This window comes from Staurois parvus, unplaced genomic scaffold (genome assembly GCF_062004578.1).
Source record: "Staurois parvus isolate SC_StPar_1 unplaced genomic scaffold, SC_StPar_1.0 ptg000444l, whole genome shotgun sequence".
Taxonomy (NCBI): Eukaryota; Metazoa; Chordata; class Amphibia; order Anura; family Ranidae; genus Staurois; species Staurois parvus.
In genome coordinates this window covers 891976-905237 of record NW_028318240.1, presented here as the reverse complement: position 1 = coordinate 905237, position 13262 = coordinate 891976, and the positions used below count along the sequence as shown (strand labels likewise).

The 13262-nt window shown below is 41.3% G+C and overlaps 1 protein-coding gene across 1 annotated transcript in view; it reads left to right on the top strand.

Annotated features, from left to right (window-relative positions):
* LOC149453935 (venom factor-like) overlaps nt 1-13262 on the top strand; it is a 251889-nt gene that overhangs the window by 172845 nt on the left and 65782 nt on the right. Inside the window, exon 25 of the mRNA XM_089688006.1 lies at nt 12267-12342. Coding sequence (XP_089544132.1) covers nt 12267-12342 — 76 coding nt within the window. The remainder of the gene's footprint in view (nt 1-12266; nt 12343-13262) is intronic.

Sequence of the window (13262 nt, the reverse complement as noted above, 5' to 3'; positions counted from 1 at the left end):
TCCTTGGCTCCTTTGGTCCTGGCGATACATCCTCGGAGTAATTCCAGTCTCCAGCTGGTGGACACTTCAGCACCTACTTACTTTACAGCCATTTTCAGGAATGTGTACATTGGGAATTGTGTTCTGGGATAAAAAGGGTAGAGGCACAGAGTTTAACTGCACACCACCAGGACTTCACCAGAGCACCTTGCAAGGTGTGATGGACTTTCCTGGTGAGTGTACCAGGTTGTAGACATCCGGCACACCTGTGCAGATGGCAGCTGAGCAGGGAAAGAACCAGAGCATGGTGCAAAGTTGACAATTTGAAAAATAGGGATAAGGTCAAGCAATCGTGGTCAAAATACAAGCCAAAATCGATAAACAGAGGAACAGGAGTGCGATACTATTACAGAATGGAGCCCTGGGCTAGGAAATTAACCTATTAATCAGGCAGGGGGGTATTGGCATGAGCACAGCTAAATTGTGAGGATGATTGACAAGATAGGCAAGGACTGGTTGTCTAGCTGCTATGCTTCACAGTCCTGTGCAGCAACCAGGGGTAAGAGACCATATCCAAAATCCGTAATGTAGAAGTGTGATGCTGCAACCCTTCCACATTAGAATAATGATGAGATGGCTGTACCTGTGCTCACACCACAGCCACACAAGCTATCAGTCAAAGGGGAATCCAATGGATAAGACATGTTGATGCATTTCAGCCCTGGTGGGCTTTAGTCATTTCTGACTAAAGACTTCCAGGGCTGAAACGCATCAACATGTCTTGTGCATTGTTTTTTCATTTATTCTGATGGATCTGTAATAAAGATTTTTTAAGCATGGTATACCATGTCGCCAATTGTTTTGTTTGATGAGAGACCATATAGTTGATCAGTTTAGTTGACATGCCAAAGCTGGAGAAAGCTTTGTCTTTAGACAATACCAGTCAGCAAGTGAGTTGGGATGTGGAAGGGCTTGGGAGTGCCCTGTTATTTACCGATATGAGTTTGTTGGACATCCCACTCCAAAATAATGGCTATTGGTAAGGCGTTTGCCCCCCTTTTTGGCTATAATGGCCTTTCATTGTGGGTTATGCATGTGGAATTTGTGGCCATTTGGCCTAAAGAGCATTTGTGAGGTCAGTTACTGATATCAGATGAGAAGACCTGACTCACAATTGGTGTTCCAGTTCATCCAAAAATATGGTACAGGTTAGAGCTCCATGCAGGCCACAAGAGTTTCTTCACACCAAACCCAGCAAATTATGTCTTTATGGAGTTGGCTTCATTCAAATGGGTACAGTCATCCAGAAATAGAAAATGTTTTTCCAAGCTGTTCGGTTACCTCACATAATATAGTCTGTGACTGATTCATGCTAGGAAAAACTGCAAATAATGCCTTTTCTCTTACTGATTGCTGTCCTAACACTGCAGTGGTCTGTACTGGCAGAGCTGACTAATATCTGCACCCTTCATCACAAATTTCTTCACACAGACTATGTATTGTATTGTTACTGAGTGCTGATGACGAACTGCAAATTGTGTTTTTTTGCTCAAAAAAAGTCCAAAAACTTCGGTTTGCCGTGTTTTGCCATGTTTTTCAGTGTCAGAGCGTTTTTCCAGCTAAAAAACTCCTCTAGAAACCCACTAGTTCTGGGGTTTTTTCCAGCCAAAAAACGCCCCTGCCAAAATATGCTGATTACAGTCTATGTGTGCATGGAGAGTTTACTGGCTGTAGAAAAAATCGCCAAAAGCCAAAAACAGCCACTGTAAAAACATCCAGTGTGCATGAGGGCTTAACATGAAGGCCTATCAGTACAATATCTATCTAACTACACATCTATACTTGTGAGTTTTGGTTGGGGTTTATTTCCCTTCCTTTTTGCTGCTTATATTAAAGTTCTGTTCAGTTTGCTCACTTTATGACACACTTCTTTCTTAGGGGGTCTCCATTCTTGATGGAACAGTAATGGAGACACCTTTGGAAAGCAGCATTGTTGGTCTTGGGGTAGGGTATTATTATTATTTCAGGTACTTATATAGCACCGTCAATTTACGCAGCGCTTTACACATATATATTGTACATTCACATCAGTCCCTAACCCTCAAGGGGCGTACAATTTAAGGTCCCTAACTTACATTCACACATACACATATTACGGCCAATTTAGACAGGATCCAATTAACCTACCAGCATGTCTTTGGAGTGTGGGAGGAAACCCATGCAGGCACAGGGAGAACATGCAAACTCCAGGCAGGTGGTGCCGTGGGTGGGATTTGAACCAACGACCCTAGTACTGCCAGATGGAAGTGCTAACCATTTAGCCTCTGTGCTGCCCCACAGTATATTAGATGTACTAGCACATTTAGATGTACTTGACTAACACATTAAAGCCAGATTCCATCTAACACACATTAGGCAATTACAACAACCATTTTTTTCCTGTTGGGATAAAGGTTTTACATAAATGAATAATAGCTGACCGTTGTAAGCACCCCTTGTAGATAGTTTGTCTCAACCCGATAACTGCCATTTTTGCTAGACAGTTTGGTTTGTTAAAGAAAGTTGAAAAATAAGCTGTTATTGCTGCAAAGGGTGGGCCTATTCAATATGACCCTTCATTTCTTTGTAAGTGGGCAAACTTACAAAATCTGCAGGGGATGAAATACTTATTTTCCCCACTGTATAAATAAATAAATGATATATATATACACACGCACACACACACCGTATATAGTGTGTCTTTTCTTTTTATTATCATGCAAGTTTGATTTTTTTCTGACAAGGTTCCTCACCCATCTGCATTGTTACTTAACTTTCTGCACCCAGCTAGGCAGGCTATGAGGAAGCTAGTCACAAAATGCTTAGCTAACCAGCTAGGGTGAATGGTCTCAACTGGAGATATATATAGCGTAAGGATGCCCCATCATTTGACACCCTGAAAATCTAAGTGAAAAAATGAAGCAGCAGGCCAGTCCATTTTGCTGAAACTCAGTGTTACTCAGTAGTTTGTATGGCCCCCATGTGCTTGTATGTATGCCTGACAATGTTGGGGCATGCTCCTAATGAGATGATGGATGGTGTCCTGGGCTATTTCCTCCCAGATCTGAACCAGGGCATCACTCAGCTCCTAGACAGTCTAAGGTGCAACCTCGTGACTTCGGATGGAACGAAACATGATATCCCATTGAATTTAGTTCAGGCGAGCGTGGGGGCCATTCAGTGGTATCAAGTACTTCATCCTCCAGGAACTGCCTGCATACTTCCGCTTCATGAGACTGGAGCATTATCGTGCACCAGGAGGAACCCAGGACTCGCTGCTCCAGCGTAGGGTCTGACGATGGGTTCAAGAATTTCATCCCGATACCTAATGGTAGTCAGGGTGCCATTGTTTAGCCTGTAGAGGTCTGTACATCCCTCCATGGATATGCCTCCCCAGTTCATCACTTACCCACCACCAAAATGGTCATGCTGAAGAGATGTTAAAGGCTGCATTAACATTCTCCATGGCTTCTCCAGATCCTTTAACATCTGTCACATGTGCTCAAGGCAAACATGCTCTCATCTGTGAAAAGCACAGGGCTCAGTGGCAGGCCTGCCAGTTCCGGTGTTCAATGGTAAATGCAAATAGAGTGCTATGGTGCCAGGCAGTGAGCACAGGGCCCACTAGAGGCCGTTGGGCCCTCATGCCATGCTCATGAAGTCTGTTACTGATTGTTTGGTCAAAGACATTCACACCAGTGGCCTGCTGGAGGTAATCTTGTAGAGCTCTGGCTGTGCTCATCCTGTCCCTCCTTGCACAAAGGAGCAGATACTGGTCCTGCTGATGGGTTAAGGACCTTCTATGGCCCTGTCCAGCTCTCCTAGAGTAACTGCCTGTCTCCTGGAATCTCCTCCATGCTCTTGAGACTGTGCTGGGAGACACAGCAAGCCTTCTGGGTAATGGCATGTATTGATGTGACATCCTGGAGGAGTTGGACAGTCTGTGCAATCTCTATAGGGTCCAGGTATCGCCTCATGCTACCAATGGTGACACTGACCCTAGCCAAATGCAAAACTAGTGAAAAACAGTCAGAAAAAATGAGTAGAGAAAAAATGTCAGCGGCCTCCACCTGTAAAACCATTCCTGTTTTGGGGGTCATCTCATTGATGCCCATCTAATGCACTTTGTTGTTAATTTCACTAACACCGAAGCAGCTGAAACTGATTAACAACCCCCTCTGCTACTGGGGGGGCAGAGCCTAACCATGGCGGCATAGGAGAGCACGGTGTGGGTGCTCTCTGTTGCTTCTCCACTGCCCCAGGTACCCGCAGAGTTGGATGTTTAAGTGCCGGGGACCTACCTGAGTCTGGTGGGTCCCGGAGTGAAGACAGTGGTCCCGGGAGCGGTGAGGAGAAGGTGGACCACGGCATCAGGGTTTGACGGAGGCTCGCTGGAGGAAGTCTGGGCTAACATGCGGGGTTGCCGGGGAGATGAGGAGACGCGGCGTGACTGTGTGGTCAGCCGCGGAGGAGTACTGGGTAGGAGAAAAAGCCGGCCGGCGTCCCGAGGTGAGAGGGAGACGCCGGTTTGCCCCCCCCAGTACACAGTTGAAACCTTTCATGGGCAGCTTGCTCCCCTGGGTGCAAGTGACCTATCCGCAGGGGAGTGTGATATGAAAGAGGGAGAGACACCGAGGAATCCCCCCCAAAGAGAGCAAAGCTGATATCTGAAGCTTTCCGCTGGTAGCTTTCCGCTGGTAGCCTGAAGCCGTCTCATCGGAAGAAAAGCAAGCGATGGGAAAAGAAGATATGTGAAAGGGGGATTCCCTGGGGGGATTGAATAAGAATTAAGCAGCCCTAGAAGGAGAATAAAGTGCAAAAGTGGACAACAATAAGTCTGGATTAAATTTGGGTCCCTGGCGCATATTTCTTTAATTTACTGTCGTTCCTTTTTTGAAGAAAACAAGACGCACAGAAGAGATGAAGAATAAAAATGTTAAAAGTAGTGGGCTAAAGGGGTCTCAAACTGGTACGATAAAAAAATACACGTCCCAAGGAAATGTGACTCCAGAAAGGTCTCAAGGTGTTGGTGAAAAAAGTGAACTGGAAATGAGTTTGGAAGGTAGCCCTAGACTTTCCCTGGGAATGAAATGTAGTAGTCAACAAGCAACAGAAAATTTGGAGATGAGAGAACCTGAAAGTGAACTACAAGTACCGAATAAAAAAGAGATGGCAGATATGTTTAAAAATCTAGAAAAAATAGTAAAGCAAGAAATGGCAATTATACGGAGTGATTTAGGGCAGATGTTATTGAGGGTGGAGGAGACGGAGAAAAAGTTAAAAATCATGCCCAATATATCTCTGACTTAGAATAAAGGACAATAGATATCAGGAAAGATAAAAAAAAATTGCTTTACAAGATAGAGGTACAAGAAAATAGGGATAGGAGGTATAATCTTAGGGTAGGAGGAGTCCCAGAGCTTTCAAAGGGGGAAGAAGTACAAGGCCTAGTCTGTAAAATCTTAAACTCCAGAATGGATAGACCTGAAACAGAATTGGTTAACCTGGAAGGTGTTTTTAGAATAGGAAAGCTCCAACAAGGAAGTGGAAAAGAGAAACCGAGAGATATAATTGTCCAATTCCAGAAGTTTGGAGATAAAGAAGAGATCTGGAGAAAGATCAAGGGAAGATCAATTATTAAATATGGAGAAATGGACATACAGATTTTTTCGGATTTAACACCGGAGACTTTATGGAGAAGTAGATTGTTGAAACCCCTGTTAGAGCAGATGAAAAAACAGAACGTGCACTATAGATGGGGTACCCCGGCGTGTTTAATTGGATGAAAGAATGGAGTTACAGCTTATTTGAGATCTGAGGACTTAAGAGACTTCTGTGATAGACTTGATTTACAAATTATAGAGATTCCTGGTTGGGATGATGAAGAAAGAGATTTTGGAGCTAGGGGAAAAGAGGATTGGCAGTTAGTTAGAAGGAGGAGGTAGGGGAATAGAGGGAGGGGAGGGATTGTGATGGGTTTATTTTCTTCTTTTTTTTTTTTTTCTCTGCCTCCTCTTTTTTCACTTATGAGGTAGCTCCTTTCGAACGTTGGGTTTTAAGAATTGTTGGAATCATATTGAATTTATTAGATAGACTGGGGGTATCTGGGGTGGTGGGAAGTAGGGGGAGCCATTCATGGGTGGAGTTCAACCCCAAGGTTTTAAATCTATGGTGGGTTTGGACCCTCAAAATATTTAGAGGCAAATTATAAGCCTAAAAAAGGGTAGGGTAGTGAGGGAGGAGGGGAGGGGGGGTGGATAGTTGGGGGTAGGCTGATGGGGGGAGGAGGGGAGGGGGGGAAGGTATGAGAGGAGGGGGTGGGGGAGGAGAGGAGGGTATTAAGGTTGACACCCTGTGTGAAGGAAGGAGTAATAAAAGCAAAGAAAGAAGAGGAGAGGGGATGGTAGAGAGAAAAAAAGATATAAGAAAGATGGAAGAAATACAGTTTACAACTTATAATGTAAATGGGTTGAATTTTCCTGGGAAAAGGCTTAGATTATTCAAGGAATTACAACATAGAACATCTTCAGTGGTTTTCTTGCAGGAAACGTATTTTGAATTAGAGTCAAATGTTAAGTTGAATTCTAGATATTATCCATAATGGTACTATGCAGATTCCCCAATTAAGAGAGCAAAGGGGGTAGCTATAGGATTTGCAAAGAATATAAGGTTTGAGCTGGAGGATAGAAAGACTGATCCTGATGGGAGGTTCTTATTTCTGAAAGGTAAACTACAAGATATTGAATGTACAGTCGCTAACATCTATTGTCCAAATAAGAAGCTGAAGATATTCTTGAAAGGAGTTTTAAAAAGATTGATAGATTTTAGGAAGGGATATCTAATAGAAGCTGGAGATTTTAATTTATGTATGGGTCCACAAATGGATACAACTTGTTCTGTACAAAGAGAGGGGAGTAGGTCCCTGAGATCATTGAAGAAAGTGATAAAGGAGTATCAACCAGTGGACAGCTGGAGAATCATGCACATGAAAGATAGACTATACCTTCTTTTAAAATTCTCATGAGATGTATTCTAGATTGGATTATATATTGATAGATCATCGACTCATTGCGTTTTTAGGTAAAGTAACAATAGAGGTAATGTCCTTTTCGGATCATGCTCCTGTTATAATGAAATTAGGATGGGGAAGGAGGTCGTTGGGAGGCTCGTTATGGAAGTTGAATGAGGCACTTCTTCTGGACCAAGAAACTGAGCGGAAGATTGGGGAAGAGATCAGGAGATTTTTTGAAGAGAACGAAACAGGAGATGTGTTGGTGGCTACAGTGTGGGAGGCCCATAAGGTGTATATAAGAGGAATTCTCATCGCAATTGGGGCAAAAGAGAAAAGAGAAAGGAGGGAGAAAATTAGTGGACTCCTAAAGGAACTATCTGAGTTTGAACATTTGCATAAAAATAATATAACAAAAGAGATAATGCAGAAAGTTAAAAAAAAGAATTAGAGAATATGATGGAAGAGGAAAAGAGGAGAGCCTTTAATAAAGTGATATGTGAAAGGTATAGATGGGGGGATAGACCAGGAAAGTTTTTAATGAGAGCCTTGAGGAAAAAGAAAAATAGGAACTATATAGATAAAATCAAAAACCCCAAGGGAGAACTGGTTCATTCAACTAAAGATATTGCGAAGGTGTTTAAGGATTATTATAGTAAGTTATATAATATTGCCTCCCATGATTCTATAAATAAGGATGGAACAGCAACTATTGAAAAAAAGGATATATTTAAAAAATGCAGGTTTACCGAAATTAAATGAAGAACTATTAAATTCCCTAGATTCTGAAATTAAATATGAAGAAATTAAAATAGCATTAAAAAGCTCTATGACGGGCAAAAATCCAGGGCCAGATGGATACACTGTGAGATATTATAAAAAATATAGTAAATTGTTAATACCTAAACTGAAGATCTATATGAATGCTTTGGGGGGAGAGATGCAAATGAGATGGGAATCCCTGCAGGCTCAGGTGCTTCTTATCCATAAGGAAGGAAAAGATGTCTCCCAGTGCTCAAGTTATAGACCAATATTGTTATTGAATACAGATACGAGGTTATATGCAAAGATCTTAGCAAATAGGCTGAAAGATTTAATGCCCGAGTGGATACATGGGGATCAGGTGGGTTTTGTCCAAGGGAGAGAGGGCAGAGATAATGGGTTGAGATCTTTGTTGCTCATTCAGAAAAGTAGAAAGGGGAAGACTCCAGTGGTGGTGCTTTCAATTGATGCGGAAAAGACATTTGATAGAGTTAATTGGGGGTTTAGGATGGACACATTGGATGTTTTAGGAGTGGGAGCTAGAATGAGAGAGTGGATAGGAAATTTGTATAAGAGACCCTCCGCAGTGGTTATGGTAAATGGGGAGATGTCAGAGTCTTTTGGGATGTCAAATGGAACAAGACAGGGATGCCCATTGTCCCCATTGTTGTATTTTTGTCCCTGGAATCTTTGTTGTCAACGATAAGGAAAAATGTAGATATAAAGGGAATACGTATAGGAAATACAGAACATAAGGTGGCCGCTTCTGCGGATGATTTACTGTTTTATGTTGGAAATCCTAGGATAACACTCCCTAATCTAATGAGAATATTGAAGGAATATGGGGAGTTGTCAAATCTAAAAATTAACCTTACTAAAACGGAGATATTAAATATAAATCTTCCAAATAGTGAAAAAGAAAAGATACAAAGGGAGTTTCCCTTTGTTTGGAAAGAGAGAGAATTAAAATACTTAGGGGTAAAACTTACTTATTCATATAAAAACCTGTACAAATCAAATTACATATCATTGTTAAATGAGATTAGGGAGGAATTAAAGAGATTAGGAGGAGGAAACCCGTCCTGGATAGGACGCATAAATTTGATAAAAATGGTAGTTGTCCCCAAAATCCTATATAAATTCCAAATGGTTCCTATCAAACTCCCAGAGGTATATTTTAAGATAATTAAAAAGATGATAACAAGATATATATGGAGAAATAAAAACCTAGAGTATCCTATGAAGTGCTAAGTAGAAATAAAGAAAAAGGTGGATTGGGAGTGCCAGATTTTAAGAGATATTATAAAGCAGTAATTTTAGCAAGAATATTTGATTGGACGCATAATTCAAAAGGGAAAACTTGAGTTTCAATTGAAAATTCACTTAGTGGAAATAATTTAAGTAAGATTACAGCGGGGCAAAAAAGTATTTAGTCAGCCACCAATTGTGCAAGTTCTCCCATTTAAAAAGATGAGAGAGGCCTGTAATTGGCATCATAGGTAGACCTCAACTATGAGAGACAAAATGAGAAAAAAAATCTAGACAATCACATTGGCTGATTTGGAAAGAATTTATTTGCAAATTATGGTGGAAAATAAGTATTTGGTCACCTACAAACAAGCAAGATTCCTGGCTCTCACAGACCTGTACCTTCTTTTTTAAGAGGCTCCTCTGTCCTCAATGGCACCTGTTTGAACTTGTTATCAGTATAAAAGACACCTGTCCACAACCTCAAACTGTCACACTCCAAACTCCACTATAGTGAAGACCAAAGAGCTGTCGAAGGACACCAGAAACAAAATTGTAGACCTGCACCAGGCTGGGAAGACTGAATCTGCAATAGGCAAGCAACTTGGTGTGAACAAATCAACTGTGGGAGCAATAATTAGAAAATGGAAGACATACAAGACCACTGATAAACTCCCTCAATCTGGGGCTCCACGCAAGATCTCACTCCGTGGGGTCAAAATGATCACAAGAACAGTGAGCAAAAATCCCAGGACCACACGGGGGGACCTAGTGAATGACCTGCAGAGAGCTGGGACCAATGTAACAAAGGCTACCATCAGTAACACACTACGCCGCCAGGGACTCAGATCCTGCAATGCAGACCTGTCCCCCTGCTTAAGCCAATACATGTCCGGGCCGTCTGAAGTTTGCTAGAGAGCATTTGGATGATCCAGAAGAGGATTGGGAGAATGTCATATGGTCAGATGAAAGCAAAATAGAACTGTTCGGTAGAAACACAACTCGTCGTGTTTGGAGGAGAGAGAATGCTGAGTTGCATCCAAAGAACACCATACCCACTGTGAAGCATGGGGGTGGCAACATCATGCTTTGGGGCTGTTTCTCTGCAAAGGGACCAGGACGACTGATCCATGTACAGGACAGAATGAATGGGGCCATGTATCGTGAGATTTTGAGTGCAAACCTCCTTCCATCAGCAAGGGCATTGAAGATGAACCATGGCTGGGTCTTCCAACATGACAATGATCCCAAACATACCACCCGGGCAACGAAGGAGTGGCTGCGTAAGAAGCATTTCAAGGTCCTGGAGTGGCCTAGCCAGTCTCCAGATCTCAACCCCATAGAAAACCTTTGGAGGGAGTTGAAAGTCCGTGTTGCCCAGCGACATTCCCAAAACATCACTGCTCTAGAGAAGATCTGCATGGAGGAATGGGCCAACATACCAGCAACAGTGTGTGCCAACCTTGTGAAGACTTACAGGAAACATTTGACCTCTGTCATTGCCAACAAAGGATATATAACAAAGCATTGAGATGAACTTTTGATATTGACCAAATACTTATTTTCCACCATAATTTGCAAATAAATTCTTTCCAAATCAGCCAATGTGATTGTCTGGATTTTTTTTCTCATTTTGTCTCTCATAGTTGAGGTCTACCTATGATGCCAATTACAGGTCTCTCTCATCTTTTTAAGTGGGAGAACTTGCACAATTGGTGGCTGACTAAATCCTTTTTTGCCCCACTGTATATGGGTGCCAACACAGTATAGAGGTTTAGAAGAGAGCATGAGTTTGTATACTTTAAATGTTTTAAGAGTGTGGGATAAAATGCACAAGCAGATGAAGTGGGATTTCAACAAATTTTTGATGCCATTGAGGAATTCAGAGTTTTTTCCTCCAGGTAGAGCGGAAATTTCAGTAAAATGGATTAAGAAGGACGCCCAGTTGAGAGATATAATGAAGGGGGTAGAATTGAGATCACTTAAGGACTTGGAAAAGGAAGAGGGAGAGATTTTCACTAAGATAGATGCGTGGAGGTATAATCAATTGAAATATTTTGTTGGAAATCTTCTGAAGCCTTTGAGACCTAGAAAAGATTGGAATTTGTTTGAGAGGTTGTTGGAATCACGGGGAGATGGAAAACATGGCACTGCTAAAATAAATAAAATTCTCATTGAATTAGACACAGACACAAAACTAATGTATATAGCAAAATGGGAAAGAAATTTGGGGGTGGAGATAGAGGAGGACAAACAGAAAAAAATATATAGATTGATTCATGAGAATATAAGTATGCGTGAGGTGGAAATGAATTATAAATGTTTGTTAAGATGCTATATTACACGAGTGTAGAACACAAGATGAGTGGGGAGAAACTACTTTGGTGTTGGCGGGGGTGTGGAGAGATAGGCACGATGTATCACATATGGTGGGAGTGTCCAAAAATACAAGTATTCTGGAAGAAAATTGTACATCAAATTAGGATGATTACGGAAATAGACGTTAGATTGGACCCTGGAATTTGCCTTTTTCATAGCACAGAACCATCAGTAAATAAATATAAAGAAACGGGTGTATGGTACTACTTAAATGCAGCTAAAAGTTTGATACCCAAGTTTAGGCGTAAAGTAGAGGTTCCAAAGGAAGAAGACTGGATAGATAGAGTGGACCAGATTGGTAGGATGGAGAAACTTTTTCACATGCAGGAAGATAGGTTGGGGGCATATTACACGAAATGGAAAAAATGGGAAGAGTTTAGATTAAAGGTGAAATGATGAAGTGGTAACTTTTATAAATAGGAATACTCTTCTTGCTATTTGTGTGGAGGATGTTGAGAAGCGCAGGGTGGATAGTTGGAGGGGGGAGGGGGTTGTGAGGGAGGGAAAGGCAGGTTTTGTTAGAAGGAAGGGGTGATGGGAGAAGAGGGAAATATATTGTGAATGTTTGGTTTTATGAGAATGTAAATGGAATATGTATTGTTGTTTTTTTTTTTTTTAAATTAATAAACATTTAAATAAAAAAAAAAAAAAACAACCCCCTCTGCTACTTAACTGACCTGATCAATATCCCAGGAGTTTAATTGACTTTTCTGAGCAGTGTGTATATATATATATATATATATATATATATATATATATATATATAATTTATTTATATTTATTTATTTTTTAAACACTCATTTTCTTCCATTTTTCTCTCCTTATTTCTGTCTTTTTCATTTCATTTCAGGTTATGCCACTCAGTTAAACCATCGTGCTGCAGATGGATCTTATACCGCTTTTCAGGGGTCAACCAAGGGAACCTGGTAATTATAAGCATGCCTACTAAGCATTATAAGCATGCATACTAATTATAAGCATGCCTACTAAGTTGAAAAGACAGAACCAAACATAACATAAAATGAAGAATAGATGAATTCCAGGTATGGCAATTTTCACTTTGTTACAGGGGTCCAGCTTGGTCCAATGTAAGTATGTATGTGCCATACCTTTAGGATCCCTGTGGGAACTGGACATCACCGTAGTAGACACCAATATTACAATGATCTCCACTAGCTTCTAGGCCTGAGCAACTTCCATTTTTCCATTTCTGTTCCAACACTTTCCATTTTCTCAGTGAATGCTAAGAGTTCTCTGGATGAGTTGAGTAGGCAAGGCGGTAATGTAACAATCTTTACCTCGTCCAATTAGATAACATTTTGAAGATGGAAAGTGTTCTCTAAGCAGCCATACCTTTGGGATCCCCCTGGTAGCTGGAAATCAGTGTAGTACATGCTGCTACTACAGTGATCTCCACTACCTTCCAAGTTCTGTGCCAAGCTGCTGCCCTTCTGCTTAAACACAGAAGGTCTCCACTTGGCACAAACACCATTAAGAGAACACTGCATTTTTTTCAAGGAATAATTGAATGAGGTGGAGAATGACATAACCTCTTCAACTTGTCCAATCAGAAAATGCTTCGCATTCATTGAGGTAATGTAAAGTGTGAACTGAATGGCACTCATGCTGAGTGAGTTCCTGTGGTCACAATGCTGCAGTGTAGCCACTCGGCATGGGACCCAGAAGCTAGTGGAGACCACTGTAGTAGCGGTGTTTACTACAGTGATCTCCAGCTTTTATGGGGATCCCACAAGTATAGCACATACTGTACCCACTTACATTGATCCAAGCTAGACTAATGTAACTGCTTTATGTAAAATGTGCCATACTTGGAATATTTATTTAA